The 16652-nt window shown below is 31.0% G+C and overlaps 3 protein-coding genes across 6 annotated transcripts in view; 2 read left to right on the top strand and 1 right to left on the bottom strand.

Moving 5' to 3' along the window:
- LOC145306209 (uncharacterized) overlaps positions 1-16652 on the bottom strand; it is a 324616-nt gene that overhangs the window by 16481 nt on the left and 291483 nt on the right. The window lies entirely within an intron of this gene.
- On the top strand, positions 6101-14083 carry LOC145306159 (uridine-cytidine kinase 2-B-like). The gene is made up of 7 exons (XM_080148140.1): positions 6101-6244; positions 7806-7851; positions 8129-8242; positions 9580-9644; positions 9978-10053; positions 10387-10494; positions 10687-14083. The coding sequence occupies exons 1-7, from the start codon at positions 6117-6119 to the stop codon at positions 10972-10974; spliced, it is 825 nt and encodes a 274-aa protein (XP_080004266.1). The 5' UTR covers positions 6101-6116; the 3' UTR covers positions 10975-14083.
- The window catches only part of LOC145306145 (calpain-5-like), a 30981-nt gene continuing 28449 nt past the window's right edge, over positions 14121-16652 (top strand). For both annotated transcript variants that reach the window (XM_080148128.1, XM_080148121.1), the window contains exons 1-4: positions 14121-14198; positions 15205-15340; positions 16016-16121; positions 16349-16407. In XM_080148128.1, the coding sequence (XP_080004254.1) occupies positions 15284-15340; positions 16016-16121; positions 16349-16407 (222 nt within the window). In that variant the 5' untranslated portion in view covers positions 14121-14198; positions 15205-15283. The remainder of the gene's footprint in view (positions 14199-15204; positions 15341-16015; positions 16122-16348; positions 16408-16652) is intronic.

Below are 16652 nucleotides of genomic sequence, written 5' to 3'. Positions count from 1 at the left end.
TTTTTATTTTCATAAGGAATACCAGATACATAAATTTCTTCTATAGAATTCTTTGAATTTTCAATTAGTGTAAAAGCATCAGTTTCATACATTTCTCCGATGTCTAGTTGCTTCAGTTTGGAAAATTTTATGTCCTTGATATCAATTTCATATTTATCCATAATACCAATTCCAATATTCAACGCTGTAAGTGTACTTGAGTTATTTTTCAATAACCTTGCTGCATCCCAGTGCTTATCAACATAACATAAACTCAAATCTGTGAGGTTCTTCATATTCAAACCATTAATATCAATGTTGGGACTGTAAAATGAATGCAAATCTAATTTTGTTAAATTTTCAAAATTAACAGATTTCATTACAAATGAAGCTTGATTGTTGCCAAATCTATGAAGAGATAAAGATTTCATATATAAGGTAGATGGGGTAGGTCATTACTGTTGGTTGCATAATCTAAATCCCAATTATGCATATCAGTAATTTTCAAATGTTCAAGTTGATTGGCATATCTTGAAATAAAATTAATGCAGGCTTCTCTCACAAAATTTTTATGTTCATTATGACAGTCTTCGCTTTTACACTCCACCAAAACTATGTCAATCTTCTCCAAATGTTTAAAGTAAAAATCTTCTTTTAGAAGATAATCATAACTGTCATGACACAATGCAACTTTAATTTCAGTAATATTATTATTGTACTGTTGAATTTCCTGAACAAAATCTGCATCAGGTTTTCCCATGTCTTCAGCTGTGTCATCCCACATTTCCAAATTAAAGGCCAGCTCAACTCCAGGTCTTAGAATTTCATCAATTTCTTTTGGCACTTGCAGTACCCACTTCTTTCCAGTATCTGGGCAGATGTCTGACACTAGTGATCGCATTTTAATATGGTAGGTTCCAAACACTGATTTGGGATCATGTTACTAAAAGAATTAGCGCTTAGTCTTTAGTAACATATAATGCATTTTACAATTTGTGCAACCAAATCGCGATTCAATATCATATGTAATAATTATTATTTTTAGCATTCAAATCTAATAAAATCTAATAACTTTAGAAAATGGAGAGGGGATATTGCTTAGTCAATTAGTAACATGTATAAGTTTGCTTTGTCTATTAATAACAAGTGATATCCGCTAATTCTATAAGTAACATGATCCCTGATTTAAATTCATCTAATATAGTGGTGAAGAACCAAGAAGAAACACATCTCAATTCCTTTAACTCATCAAAAGATAGGAATCCAAATATTTTTCTCATGGCCACCAAAGGAACAATTCTGAAGTTACCGGCAGTTTCCTTTGGACATGTACAGTTTTCTTTTAACTGGTGGTTTTCTTTCTCCAAATCTTTATTGGTGGCCTCCAATTCTAAAATTCTGGCCATCATTGCCAATTTCTCTGCCTCTAATTCTTCATTTTAGATTATCCCATGTATCTAAAGCTATTGATAGGACATTGGGCCAATTTGATTTACATCCCCACATGATTATACACAAAATTACCACTACAGTAAGTTATAGTTAGTGGTTTGAACGTGTGGATACTCAACTTAATGAACCAACCAATAAAATTCCCCAACATATAAGAAAACGCTATTATAAAACTTTGGTGACTAGTGTGTAATAAACAACAGCCAAATGTCCTCTCCCTCCCTGGGTTATCCAAATTTTCAGTTAACTCAGCAACATTTTTTCGTTTCTTGCCCATTTTTAAGTTTCTCTAGCTCTTCGTACTGAAGTAAATATATCAAATTAAGCTTGGTCAGTTTAAACAATTCTTCTGTAAATAGTAATTTATCCATATCAAAATATAATAAAATCAGCCAAATTTTTAGAGCTACCAAGGGCAAAATATTAAAAATAACTCGACGTATTATAGAAAGCTTTCCTAGCTCGGATATTGAAATGGAAAATTACAAGATTTAAACTAATATAATTTTTATATATGAATTAGTTTAGAATTCGTGGAAAATTGTTTGTAAAAACGATGCAATAATACATGATTTGAATCTAGAAATAGGATAAAATATAAAAGAATTTTTACTATTTTACAATATTAAACAAAATAAGAATATTCTTAATTGTCTTAATTATTTTTTAATCATATTCACACAATTTTGTATGATAAAACTAAATTTTCACTATTCTTAATTTTTTCTGTTTTAACTACTTTGATATAACTTTTACAAAAAACAAACAAAAGTTTAAAATATTACTTTTAATAAGCTGAAAAATAGGGCCATATAAGAAGAGATCGAGGGTTGTTAATTGTAAAATTATTTGATATTTGTTTTGATTTCATTTTTTTAATTTTGAAGTTGTGTACACTTGGACAAAATTATTTTCAACTCTTTTTTTCCCCTTAACTTTTTCCTTTTTTTCACAATGAATAAAACAACTTTAGTTGTATAAAAAAAGGGGTTTGTGTTTAAACTTTGTGTAAATTTTAAGATCTAAATTATTATTGAAATATGAATTATAGAAAAAAGATACATTATTAATACCTAAAATAATTTTAAAGATTGGGAATAAACGTCAAAAAGTTTTAGACCAAAATCGGGCTGGGGGAAAAAGAGATTGTACTGTTACGCCTAAAAATACATTTCTATACAAATACTTTAAACTGTTACGTCATAAATATCAACGGCTTGGGGTATTGTTCGGAGATAATAATTTTGTACTGTCACGACACCCTGTACACAACTTCAGTACTTAATAGGGGTGTCACATTTTTTATCTGGGTGCGGCTATGAAATTAAGTTCGGATCATGGAAATATAACAAAGTAGCGGGTTTCATCGCATTTTCACAGTAACTTTGATAGGTTATTTTAGGTTAGGTAAATGTTAATGATTGCCCTTCAGGTTTCGAGCCTCATGCATGAACTACATATAGGAAACCCGCTACTTCGTTTTATTTTCTATTATCCAAAAGTTCTCTAGTCACAATTGTAACATTTACAGTCAATTCCAAGATTTAGATTTTTTCTCATTTAATTAATTATACTTTACGGAAATTGACACCAAAAGTTGACACACTTTTCCTACGACAGATCAGCTGATTTCTATTTGTGGATTCTTGTGCCTTTATTTATTTTGATTCATTCCATAATAACAAAACGAACTTTTCAAGTGACAGCGACTGAAAGGGGGGTAAAGCAGTCATCCCTCCCTTGGGAAGTGTAGTTTGGGCCTTAAAAGGGACGAAGAAATCGATCTAACTTTGGGGCAATGCAACAAATATTATTTAACTTGTTTTTTCATGAAGGGGAATGGGGAAAATAAAGCAATATTTTGTTTCAAAGTTAATTTTATATTACGCAATATGTCATGGTTTGAAAAGCCTATTAAAGTGTGTTAAATAAGTATATTTTTATTCTGGTTTTGGTATACATATAAATACTTTGTCAACTTAAATGAAAACTAGTTTTAATGAAATGAGGATATTTCAATTGTAAATGAAATTTTGAAATTGCGTATTAGTTAGAAATGATGCAAATAGTAATATACGTAATATGGTCTCTACAAAGAAGAATGTGGTTTTAGGACTGGAAGTTTAAACTTTTTGTTTAAAATCACCATTTAAAGAAGTAATAATGAAGAAATAAGTCTTGTCAGTTTCTTATTTTGTGTGATATTTGAAGTGTTTAAAGACCTTTATGTGGCCCAACTGGCATTCAACAAGGATGACAACATCCACATGTAGCGGAGTATGAAAAAAATAACAAATGGACAAACGTAGAAAGTGAATTATGGAGCGCATGTTTAGCAGTTGTCTTCAAAAGTGAGAGATATAGAGAGGGAAGGATATGATAAATAACAGAAATTATCAAATATTTAAATTCAAATTATATGTCTTATGTAGCATAACCGACAGACCGATGCACTATGTAAGTTGCATTCTAGAGATAATCCAAGATAATTGATATAATTACATGCAATAAAACATCAGCAGTTTTACTTAAGCACTAGAAAAAAACAAGTTTTCTCCCATAGCGATACGGCCTCTAAATATTTACAGAGCAGTTTCGCAACTGAAAAGAATTATTAGTTGTCACCCCCGCTTATTTTCAAGTATCTTCCCATTTGATTAGGTTTTTACGTAACAGGGGTAAGGTATAAAGGAAAAAAAGAGTTTTTTTTGTTAAAAAAATTGAAATACGCTACTGGCTGCTCACATAATTTAACTTTTAGGTACTTCATTTCATTTCAAGCTAAACTGTTTACATGTCCATCAAGTGGTTTTTGAGATCATTTTTGTACCTAACAGTCACATTTACTTAAAGATGTTGGTTAGGAGGAAATCATTGTTTCCTAAGAATGATTAGGTTATATTAATTAAACCCTAATCAACTCCAATAAACGAGAAAATTTTCAGATTAATTTCTACGCCTGCTCCATCCCTAAACCTTGCAGCATATAAAGGAAAGCCAGGACATGTCTAGACTCTACACTCGCAAGATTCTCTTTCTCCTTCTGCCCAGCTAACGAGCAACATCTATCCTCACACAACTGAAATTAACACTGCCTAAGTTAAATTATTTTTCTCTAGTGTCATGTGACTTAGATACCCAGTGATTTTAAGTTGGATCTAGTACTATTTTATACTTAAAAGGTAACTAAATTAATACATTGGAGTTTTGAAGGTAACATTTATATTATTTGGAAAGATTTTTTTGAACTCCAGTTTTTTAAAAGCGAAGCTTTTCTATAATTAGGTTCGGTCCGTACGTCCGTCCGTACGTCCGAGATAGATAGCTTTTATTCGTTAATTTAGGCATGTTAGAATTGTCCTACGATTTCAAACTTTGCATGATGATTCCTGTAGTAGTTAGGTACGATTTAGAAAGCGTAGCAACTCTATAATCATTACCAGAAGGTCCGTACGTCCATTTTAAACATGTTGATTTTTCTACTTTTTAAACAACAAATTTTTATGTGAACTATTTATCCGTTTGATCTGCTTTTTGGTATATTAATTCCTGAGACAACAAAGAACAATATTATAAGCGAAGCAACTCTATAATCAAGTCCTAAAAATGTAAGTATGTCCTTAAACATTATCCTATATCAAGCAGTTTTTCAACAAATTTACTTACAATTTTGCTTTGACTCTTATACTTTTATATTCTGATTATTCAGTTCAGACACTATACAAGCGTTATGTCCGTTTGTCCTACCGTTTCAGTGCTTCGCTTTTATGGATGTTGTCATCCTTGTTTTCTTATGAAGTGTCGAAGTAACCTGTGAAAAAATAGAATATTACCCGCATATGACCATTACGAGGCTTCTTTAAAAGGTTGTATCAACTGGTCCAGTCGTTTTATAATTCTAAGTAACACAACTACACAAACAAATATCTCATCTGGATACATAGCAAGTAATTATTATTTTAGATTCAAAGAAAAAGCTAATAAATCTTTTAAACTATCTATTGTTATTTTACGCAGATTCGAAGTTAAGTGGATTTTTTACTCTGTGACGCAATTACATATACTTACTTTAAAGAAGCATTTTCCTTTCAGGTTACAAAAAATATAATTCTGAGCTACTCTGTAACTTTATATACTTTATCTTTCCTGATATATTTACTTAAAAACATAATAATACCTAATTATTTTTGATTTCTCTTTTTATTTAGATTAATTACAAGTTTATTGCTTTAAATGCTTATCTTTAAGCAGTATATGACTAATTGCTTGTAAATCTAATGTATCATATTACAGTTATTTAATCATTTAAAGCTTCTTATAATTTTATGGAAATGAATATAAAGATTTTTCATAATTATTTGATTAAATAAACTTTTAAGAATATATTTATGTAGAATTAATTATGCAATTAAGGTAAATGTTTGGCTAATAAATCTATAAATATAGATGTATAGCTCAGACAACTGCCTGGATCTAGTGTTGGGGACCTTTTTTGTCTGCTAGCAAATTTCTTTCTGCTCTTTTGTAGCGACTTGTTTGTGTTAATATTCCCAACGCTATTGGCTAATATTCACTGACCCAATTGAAAGTCGGCCGAGGTCCATGGGACAATGACAAACAGTTATTAAACTTCTATTGTTTTACTCTAATGTTTTCATATTTCAGAAAGATTAAAAATCAGATGAATGAAAATGTCTATGTTACTAGATTCTGATGGTAGACAGAAGGGCGTGCCACCCTTTATAATTGGGGTGGCTGGTGGATCCTCATCCGGAAAGTCCTCAGTTTGCGAGAAAATCATGGATAATATAAGGTTTGGATATTTTGATTTTCACATTTTCCAACGATTTTAAAAATCAGAATTGATATTTTCCGTAGCTTCTACACAATTTTTCGTGTGAGTCTGTTTGGTGGTCTAAGTTTAACCTATTATTAGATTATTTCTTGCTACATTCTTAGTGGCAAAACACCGACCTGATTTAATTTATGAAATAATAATAAATATCATAGTATTAACTGTTACAGTAAAATGATTTGGGTTCTTAGAACATAATCTTACTTGTTCTATGTAGTTACACAAATTAGAAAGTTTTAATTGGATTTACTAGATAAAATTTAAATCGATTTTTTATTTAGAAGCCTTAATTACCTACGGACTATCTGAAATACATCGATTATTTGACATTGAAAGTAATCTATTAACATTTGGACATTTTTTACCGCATTCCATTGATTCTTTATGCTGCTCCTAGGTAACAAAAATATTGTACCCATTTCATCTTTAATCTTTAAAAAAACTATTGATCTTATATCATAATATGTAACGTTTTGCCTAAAAACAATTTCCTAAGAGGATAACGCCCCTATATGTACTTCAATATTTAAAGTATTATTTTAATGTAAGGTTTCTTATTGCCTTTTCACGTGTACATGTATTATCAAGAACATATCATTTACAATTTATGCATTTTATACTTAGAATTACTTGAAATATGTACCTATGAAATTTACCGATACAGATATTGAAGAAAAAGGATGACAACAATTTGTACTAGCATAGAAAGAAAATTGGGGATGGAGGGGGGGGGGGTGGGGTATCGTGCTCAACCGACACTTTATGAAAAGCAACAATCTATTTGATAAAATAAGGGGGGGGGGGGGGGGGGGGCGTAATGACATCTGAACTTAAAAATAACAGTGAGCAAAGTGATCTAAATATTGATGTAGATTCTTGAAACTTGGTACATAAGCCTAGTTCTACATCTAAATGAAAAAATAAGGTTAGGTTTTTGGTCTATTTTGATGTAGAAACTTACTTTTATTGTTTTTTCTTAAGTTTTTTTCTCCTTGAATACACTATATATCTAATCATATATTTAATTTATTCATATATATGATGATTTAGCAAGTTTGGGCCCGAATCTCAAAAAAACAAACACAAAATAGGTATGAAAAAATGCACTTAACCCCTGCAAGCCACCCACCTAGCCCGCTGGGCTTGGTCCCTGACTTGCTGAATCATCTTAAATAATGTCCTTGTGAAATGTGAAAAGACACAGTGTATTCAAGGAAAAAAAAAACCAAGAAAAAATAATTAAAGGTACCTAAGTTTTACATCAAAATAGACTAAAAAATGCCTAAAAACCTCATTTCTGCAGGGTTTTTCGTACCTAACCTAACTTCAAAATAAAAAGTAGACTTTTTTTTCATTTAGATGTAGTTCCTATAGGACTTGGCTTATGTGCCAATTTTCAAGAATCTAGCTCAATATGAAGACCATTTTGCTCACTGTTTAAGTTCAGATGTCATTACGCACCCCCCCCCCCCCCCCCACTCTTTGACTTTATCCATGAATATAATTTAAACAATTTTAGGCAATTTAATTCCGGAGCTGAACAACAAATATTAAGTATTTCCCAGGTAAACTATGGATATGCATAATAAGATCCTTTGATTGCACGACCTTTGCTTAGAAGTCCTAACTGTGCAAGATAATAAGTTGCGCCTGTTTTAGGCGAAGGTATTCCCCCTACTCTTACCATAATTGTAACTTGCATAGTAACTGTAGGTATAATTTTTAACTATAGTTTTGACAAAATTCGAACCCATCACCTTCCCATCTTTCCCTACTCTTATTATTTCTTTAACGCGAATTAGATAGCATTAGTAGGTAATATTTACAATTTTCTATTTTCAGGAATCATTTTATCGCGACCTGACCCCCAAAGAATCTGAGAAAGCCTCTCGAGGAGAGTTTAATTTTGATCACCCCGATGCCTTTGACATGAAACTCATGGAGAAATGCCTTAAGGTAGCGTTTTTATACCTTTAATAAAAAAAGTTTAGGTTGACAGAAAATTGTTATTGGAAAAATAGTAAACTGTAATAAAGTAATTTTGAGAAAGACCATCGAGTGCTCTTTAATCACATAATCTACACTATATTGACGCACAGACGTAACCTTTCTTTATCAGGGATAAGGGATGGGAAACGTAGGAAAATATTATTTCAGGCCTATTTCTAGCCTAGGCCTATTTCTAGCCTAATAAACCAGTTTTGGGATAGCGCAGTGGTTCGTATAAAATGCTAATGAAAAAGCTGTGTGTGTGTGTGTAGATAAAGTATAGAATCAAATTCAGGTAGCTAGTTTAAAGTAAAAAACATAACTTTTTATAAACCTATATGTATATTAATGGCTTTTGTTAAAATGAAGTTTTTTCTCTCCCAAAATTTTTTATCTTTTACTTTGGTAATTTGAACTGTCAGAAAGCTATCGTTGGGTTTCCCTCAGACAGATTTTAGTTTGTATTATTTGCATTTTTATTAATGAGTAAAAATTTTATTTGAAAATTTCATTGCTAATTAAAATTCAAAATAAATAAATAAATATGCACTTGGGTAACATTCTATCAAGTTCTTTGGATACTATACTGTATATATAATGTAATGATATATCTGTACTGTGTTGTATTGTACAAAAATTAGGGTGAAGGTGTTGTATCAACTCCGTACTAAATTTTTAAAATTCAAAATACAACATCTAATTTATAAACTACCAAATGAAAATTCGTAGCTACCTTCTTTCCAAAAAAATAATCCCGTTATTTTTGTTTTTTTCTATGTGGCCCTTTTTTAGTGTTTAACTCTAAGCAGATTTAATAATTAAACTAATGTGATCTAACACCATTTATATTTTTTTTTTCGTAGCAGACGAAATCATTATTTTTTCAAGAATTGTCTGCTTGTAAAATTTTCGCCATCTGTGATTTGGGCTTATTTTGTATCAACCAATCACCAATTGGCGGAGCCAATTGGTGATTGGTTGATACAAAACAAGCCCAAATCACAGAACACTATTGGTTTAGAGCGGTAGCCAATATGAGCCGTCCGCCAGTAAGGTCATTAAATTAGGCAAATGGTAAAAGTTGCATGATCCCTTTCAAAACCAGGCCGAGACCTAATTTATGGCCAGGTTTCCTATCCCTTATCCCTGTTCTTTATAAGTTTTGAAAATTAATTTAATCACAGATAAAATTTGAATATTGGATAACATTAGAGCATATTTTAATGATAAAAATTGGTTTAGGTACTGTCGTTTGAAAAAGTGTAAAAATATCAAACTTGTAATACATACAAATTAAATTTCAGGATATTGTAGAAGGAAGACCAACCAAAATTCCAAAATACGACCTCAAAACAAATTCAAGACTAAGGAATGATTAGATTTAAATTAAGATGGACTTCTTTGGTAAAATGTAAAATTAATAAATCGACAAAATTTTATAATTTTTAACATAAAACTAGTAACGTATGGGAAAACTATTTTGCCTTAACCTTTTACTTCAGGTTCTAATGTTGGACACCATTATAAATAACTTTAGGCCAAGTTAGGTCTCTTCTGACACCCAATTTTCATATTGATCAGAATATTCTCTCATCTAACAATGCAATAAAATAAACTTTTTTCTATTTAGTGATGATTCGATGCATTAATCTTAATTATAAAAAAGCTAATGTTGAAAAAATAATTTTAATCTATTGCACAGAGAGTATACTCCAGTGAAATCATTGGAAATTGATGTTATCCTTATTGAAGGAATTCTTATTCTATATTTTCCAGAGGTAAGATCATCTTTTATATAGTTTGTCTGATTTTTAGTGTACTATCTATAAAAAGTTGTCCGTATAAAATTTAAGATCTTGCTAACCACTGGAACGTGCTCCTCCTCATAAGATTTATTTAATAAATAAGGTGGAGCACGATCACTATTTTTTTTTTAACAAATATTACCGAGGTTTTATTGGGGGGTGTTTTTCAATCTCATAAACACTTCGGACGAGATGCTTTTTTGTGCTTTTCTACTTATGGATGTTGTCATAATAGTTTTTCTGTATATTATGTATGCAATAAGTTGGAGAAAAGGGGTATTTCCTAACAACTAACCTGTTTTTTAGATCAGAAACATGTTCAACATGAAGATGTTTGTTGAGACAGATCCTGACTCAAGGTTGGCTAAAAGGATGTACAAAGAAACAGAAGAATTGGGCAGAAATCTTGACCAGGTTTGGTTATAATATTGATGTTATTGTGTATAGGGATGGGATACAGGTAGAAAATGTATGGAATGTTTGTAGTATAATGGCTCATGTGAGAATCCCTCCCTCTGATTAGTATTAAGAAAGTCAACCTTAGTTAAAGAGTACCTAGCTATTCTATTCAACAAAGTAAAAGGTATAAAAACTATTTCTTTTTAGGTATTAAACCATTACATTGAAGTTGTGAAGCCAGCGTACGAAGATTTTTGCCTACCTACCAAGAAATTTGCTGACGTCATCATTCCCCGCGGCGCCGACAACAAGGTCGCCATCGAGCTCATTTCTCGCCATATCACGGAGCTGCTGATGAACCCGCCGGAGCCCAGCCGCCGCCAGAGCATCATATCGGCCCTGGAGCCAAGAAAACGTCACTTCTCCGACACTTCCAACATGTACAATGCGTCTCAGCGGCGGGATCTCATGGACGTCCTGGATAGGCCTCATTAATCATTGAATCATGCAAATACACAGGGGAGGTGAAGCCTGAATATTCAACTGAAGAGATATATTATGTAAGGGGCTTCTATATGGGTTAAAATACTTTGGTTTTAAAAAACAGACTTTAAAAAAATTATTTGATAAGGTACATCACAATATATTTGTGTTCTTAACTTAAATTTTTAGGGTACAAGCTATAATAACACATATATTGAATATTCAAATAAACATTACAATAGTAACATAGATAAAATTAAATGAAAATGTATCCCTTATGGCTCTTTTGAATTTTTTTTCTTTTGTAATATTTAAAAGATAATCTTAATATTTCCATAATTACAATCATCCTATAATATATACCTAGTAGTAGAGTTTTATTTTGTCTAAAGCTAAAGATTACGGAAAATAGTGGTTCGAATGGGTTGTACTTTTCAGGGAATTTTCATAAATGTTTTGAGGTGGTTTTAGGCCATTTTCCTGACATTCACGCCTTCCGTAGAGGCTTGGTGCGAAGCAACTTGTATTTTATATATCATTGCCATGCAAACATTTGTTATGTTGAAAGTCGGTCAAGAAATAGGTTTGAGTGAAACCACCAAACATCTAATCTAGTTGTATAAAAATAAGTTAAACTCAAAATACCTTTACTGTACCTTCAGTTATTCCATATTAAATAAGACTCATTATATTAAGAGTACCTTTAGAAATAATCGTTATTAATAAAGACGCTATTTATCAAAATATACAAATAACCAAAAATATTTTAAAATAATAAAAAAAACGTAAAACTATAAAATTAGAAAAATTTGCGAAGCTAAAGAATTTTCAAATAAAAAAAGATTTTAAATTTACCTTGATTTTAACTGGGCAGTAAAATAAGTGATTTTTGAACAATCCATGAGCTTTTTAAGTGTCATATTTCAAAAGTTTGGAATTATCTAAAGTGTCAGATAACGTTACTTTGTTTATATGATAAAATACTTGTTGATATTTAAAATTAAAATTAGTATTTGTGTGCTTCTTTTAGTCTAGTCTTGTTAATTCAGAATTTAGAAAATTTTGTTTTAAATTGTGGATTTTTGTTTCAAAGTTCAAACTTTTTTGTTTATTTTGACACCATTTTTTTGTAGATAGAAATAAATTACATTTTTAATACGTTATTAAAAGCAGGGATAAATATTATTAATCGGATTTGGTGTAATTCACGGTAAAATGTCTCAGAAGTCGATTGGTATGTCTTAGAAATTTTTTTCATACAAAACGCCACAGTAACATCATTTTGAAAGAACTTTTAAGGCTGTTAGCTGCCAAACGGCTGAACGTATATGTCTTGCTCGCACTTCTTTAAAGTTCATAGATTTTTGAGGTAATCTATCCCAGAAACATTTTACCGAGAACTGCATAAGATCCGATTTTTAAAATATTTAAGTAGAACAGTTTAAACAGTCAAATCTTTGAACTTTAATTGTAATCAAACTATTGTTCTTTAGTTTTCCAAACAGAAAACCGGCCCTTTAATATTTCTATTCTGCCAGTCATTGGTGTGATTAGTAAAGTTTTCGATTGTAATAAGCCAAGGCGTTCCTCCTTTTTTGCTATTGATGTAAAACGCCTGGCATATTTTAATTTTAACGTCTCTAGTGTGACGCGGTTTGGTACTTACTCGTCAAAACTGACATCTTTCCAGAAAGAGAGGGGACAATGGGCTGTTTATTACACTAGTCCCTAAAGTTTTATAATAGCATTCGCTTATTTGTTGGCTTTATAACTTTTTTTTAATGAATTCTGATTGATAAGTTAAGTTTCCTAACGTTCCAACCACTAAATGGTAATTTTGTGTATTAACATTGGGGATGTACATCAATTTACCGGTCATTTTCTTTTCCCTTTAGATCCCTACATCTTTTCGTCATCTATTCGTAGAATTACCGTATCTACCTACGCTGATACCGCTGATGAAAAAATTTTATTTTATTGGATACATCTACCTAGGTATTTTTTTATCTGTCCTGTTCTACTAAATATTTTAAAAATCGTTATTATTTATTTTTTCTCGTTTTATCTTGTTTATCTGTGTTTAATCATCCGTGATAATAAGATGATATCATAAAAAAAAGGCCATTAAATCTTAAATATCTTTAAATTCTTTCCTATATAATTAAGTATTTTCAAACAAAGAAAAAAGAATAATCTTCCAATAAGATAAGGCATTGCTCCTTAAGGATAAATGTTTTCTTGTCAATCAAAATTGTCATTATTTTTTATTTCAGCATTCTTTTAAAATTTAAATATTTTTTTAAAGTTTTGATATATCTTATGATCTTCCTTCAATTAAGAAAACTGTTTAAACTTAAGTTGAATTTTTTTTGATATTTTGTAACTAACCATAGCTTTGGCGGTTTTAAAAGTTTTTTTTTATTTCTGTAGTATCACAGTACAATATCTGGCTTAACATGCCAACAAGTCTACTGTGATTTAACTTCTTTAGTTTAGGCCTTGTGATACAACATTGTGATTCAGCAGAAAGTTTTATTAGCTTTGTATTTTCATAATTTATATTTTTCAGTTTTAGACTAGAACCATTACTGTGCAGATGTTGGGTTAAGGGGTGATTAGCTACACCCCCACTTCTTTTAATATTTATTTGACGGAATTCAAGAAGAAAAGAAAATTCTAAGTAAAAATTAAGGATTTAGAAAAAAACAATATTTTAAAATTGCAAATATTTCAACCAAAAAAAATTTAGTTAAGGCCGGTTTTTATTATTATGTAATATCCAGTGACCAATTTTTTGAGTGTGATATATAAATAGAAATAGTAATTTTATTTATTCTGTTTTTCATATTTCAATTTCATTTAAGCATTCATTTACCTACTTTAGAATTTTTTTAATTTTACGGCTCAGCCATATTTGTCAAAATTTAAATTTAAGATGCAATTTTTTTCCAAAGAAAACTGACTAAAATGCTTCCATTATTTAACTAAAGATGTAAAAAGATATGTATTAAAGTATAACTATACTATGTTATAAAATTGTTAACAGAATGAGTGAAACCTAAATAATACTGTAATAATGTAAAGTAAATTTTACTTAAGAAATATATACTATTTATTCGGACTATTATTTATGTAAATAAACCGTTAATTTTTGTTTCAGGTTAAAAAAAATGTACCAAAATTAAAATTGTACCTATAAAATGACAAAAGCAAGGAAGCAAGAACAATTGAAATAGGTGTAATATCGTTTATTTTCTCGATTGAATGATGAGCTATTGTTCTTTAGTAGTTATGTAGAAGGACAAGTTATTTTTCTTTGCTTTGGACTAGCTCAAACTCCGCGTTAAGTACTCTGCCTCAGCTTTCGTTTTTACCTCACTTTTAAGTATGGCAGGTGTCTTAAATTTTGTCAGCCCTACCTCCTCCTGATTTTATTGCAGACTAGATATTCAGGGACCTTAAGGGATAAGACAATGGACGAATAATTAATGTACGTACCCAATAATGATAAACAAAACTGCCCGTACTCAAATCATTTGTTGAAAAGTTTGGAAATTAAAAGTTTTCAACTAAACTATCACATATAAATAAAAGTACCCTAGATTTTTAGACCAACATCTATAATACAAAGTATAACGATGTCTGTCTGTCTGTTGTTTGTCTGTTTGTTTGTAGCGAAGAATCTTGCTAACCGCTGAACCGATCGGGTTCTCCTTAACAGGGTAGCTTCTCATAGTTCCCGGGAAGGTTTTTAACTATTTTCTTGGGGGGTGGGACACCCCCAACCCCCCCAAAAATGAAAAAATACCCCCCCCCAAAAAAAAAAAAATTCTTTTTAAAACTAAAATTAAAATAGTGGGGTCGACTACCCCCCCCCCCCCCAAAAAAAAAAAGGAAAAAAAAATTCCCCCCCCCCAAAAAAGAAATTAAAAAAAAATTTTCTTTTATATCTAAAATACGAAAAATTGGTTTGATCAAACCTCTTGGGGCAAAGCCCCTAGAGGCTAGGGGCGAAGCCGCTAGTATAATATAAAGTGGCTGCAAAACTATGGGTACTAGTCTAATTTACAGTCCAATGTCCTCTCTCTTCCTGCTAGATTCAACAGCATTTTATATGCGCTAGTCAATAAAGCTTTAATTATAGTTAAGTTTTAGTTTGTTGTTGCTGCGCTATTTATGCACACAATTGTTTGGCAATGTTCATGCAATAATGAATTTGTTCATGGCTAATCCTTTGTTTAGATCTATTTACAAATATTGGCTGTGAAGAACCAAACCTAAGTTGGATTCGACAATATTACACTTAATCAAAAGCAGAAAAATGAGGATAGAATTATTTCGAGATCAAAAATATGCAAAACTGCGTAAACACCATCAGGTATTTTTAAGAATCGCTATTCTATAGTTAATGACCGTACGTCTATTGTGCGTCAACACTCTTTTTAAGCGTATTTCATGATACAACCCTACTAATTAGCGATTTTATTTTCTCTTCACTCGACTAATTCACACACACAAACTCATTTCTAATAATTGCGCAATTATTCGTCCTGTAAATATTTTTATTCAAATTCTACTACCTTTATTTAGTTTTTGTCAGCTTGTCATGGTTATGATTGCCCCTGTTTTGATTGGAAATATTGGAAAGGAAATGGAAGAATCTTCGAAAATAAAACCCACTAAAAGCCTTATATATAAAACTTCAATCAAATGATCTCCTTAAGTCAACGAAGTCAAAATGAAGTTAAAATATTTGAATTTAAGGGGGGGGGGGGGGGGCAAGTCAGGTACTTTAAGGGATAAGACAATGGACATTAAGTTAATGTACATCCACAATTATAATGAACAAAATTACATAACCTTTCTTTAGATTGAAAAGGGCTTGTATGTAAACGGCTTATTTGTATTATCCAATGATAATTTGGTCAAAGTATCCAAAGTTTAAAGACAATGAATGTTAGAACGTTTGTAAAAACTTTCGCCACCACATAATTTTCAGTCCAATGTCCCCTCCCTAACTAATAACTAATATCTATCTTGCTCTACCTTTCAGGAACTTGGTGTTCCCTGGACAGATTCCAGTTTTCCAGCTGGCAATGCTTCAATTGGCCTAAAGAAATCTAAAGAGCTGCATGGCGTAGAGTGGAGACGAATTTCAGGTATTAATATATACCTAGTCATTTATTCCTTGCTGAGTATCTTTGTGTATTTATTAACATTTAATTAGTGATTATTTTATTTAAAAGCATTTTGGAACTCTAATTTACCTTGCCAGATTTTTATAATGTTAAAAAGGTCTCATTTTGGTTTAGGTAAATTTAGGTTTTCTTAAAACTTGCAAAAGTAAAACTAAACCCCAATTACTGTAATTAAAAATGTTTTTCAGAATTGTGTAATAATCCACGGCTTGTGAAAGATGGAGTTGGTAGACATGACGTTGTTCAGGTTTGTTTTTCAACATACATTACCCAAACTTAAAATAATAACGTATAGTCCCTTTCGTGACAACGCCTCTTAAGGGACGTTTCGTCGTATTTCCACTGTAGTTGTTGATAGGTTAGTTGATTGCCCCGAAGAGTTAGGCAATTGGTCCCGCAGTGTTAGGGCACCCAGCAGGGGTTAGAAATAGGAGAAAATCTGTTGTGAAAATACAGTTACACAAGAGATTATACCCAAAATAACTATTAACA

Source organism: Acartia tonsa, chromosome 2 (assembly GCF_053477335.1).
Source record: "Acartia tonsa isolate MP-2025a chromosome 2, ASM5347733v1, whole genome shotgun sequence".
In the NCBI taxonomy this organism is placed as follows: domain Eukaryota; kingdom Metazoa; phylum Arthropoda; class Copepoda; order Calanoida; family Acartiidae; genus Acartia; species Acartia tonsa.
Note: the sequence above shows the minus strand (reverse complement) of the source record. Positions and strands in the feature narration are given on the sequence as shown.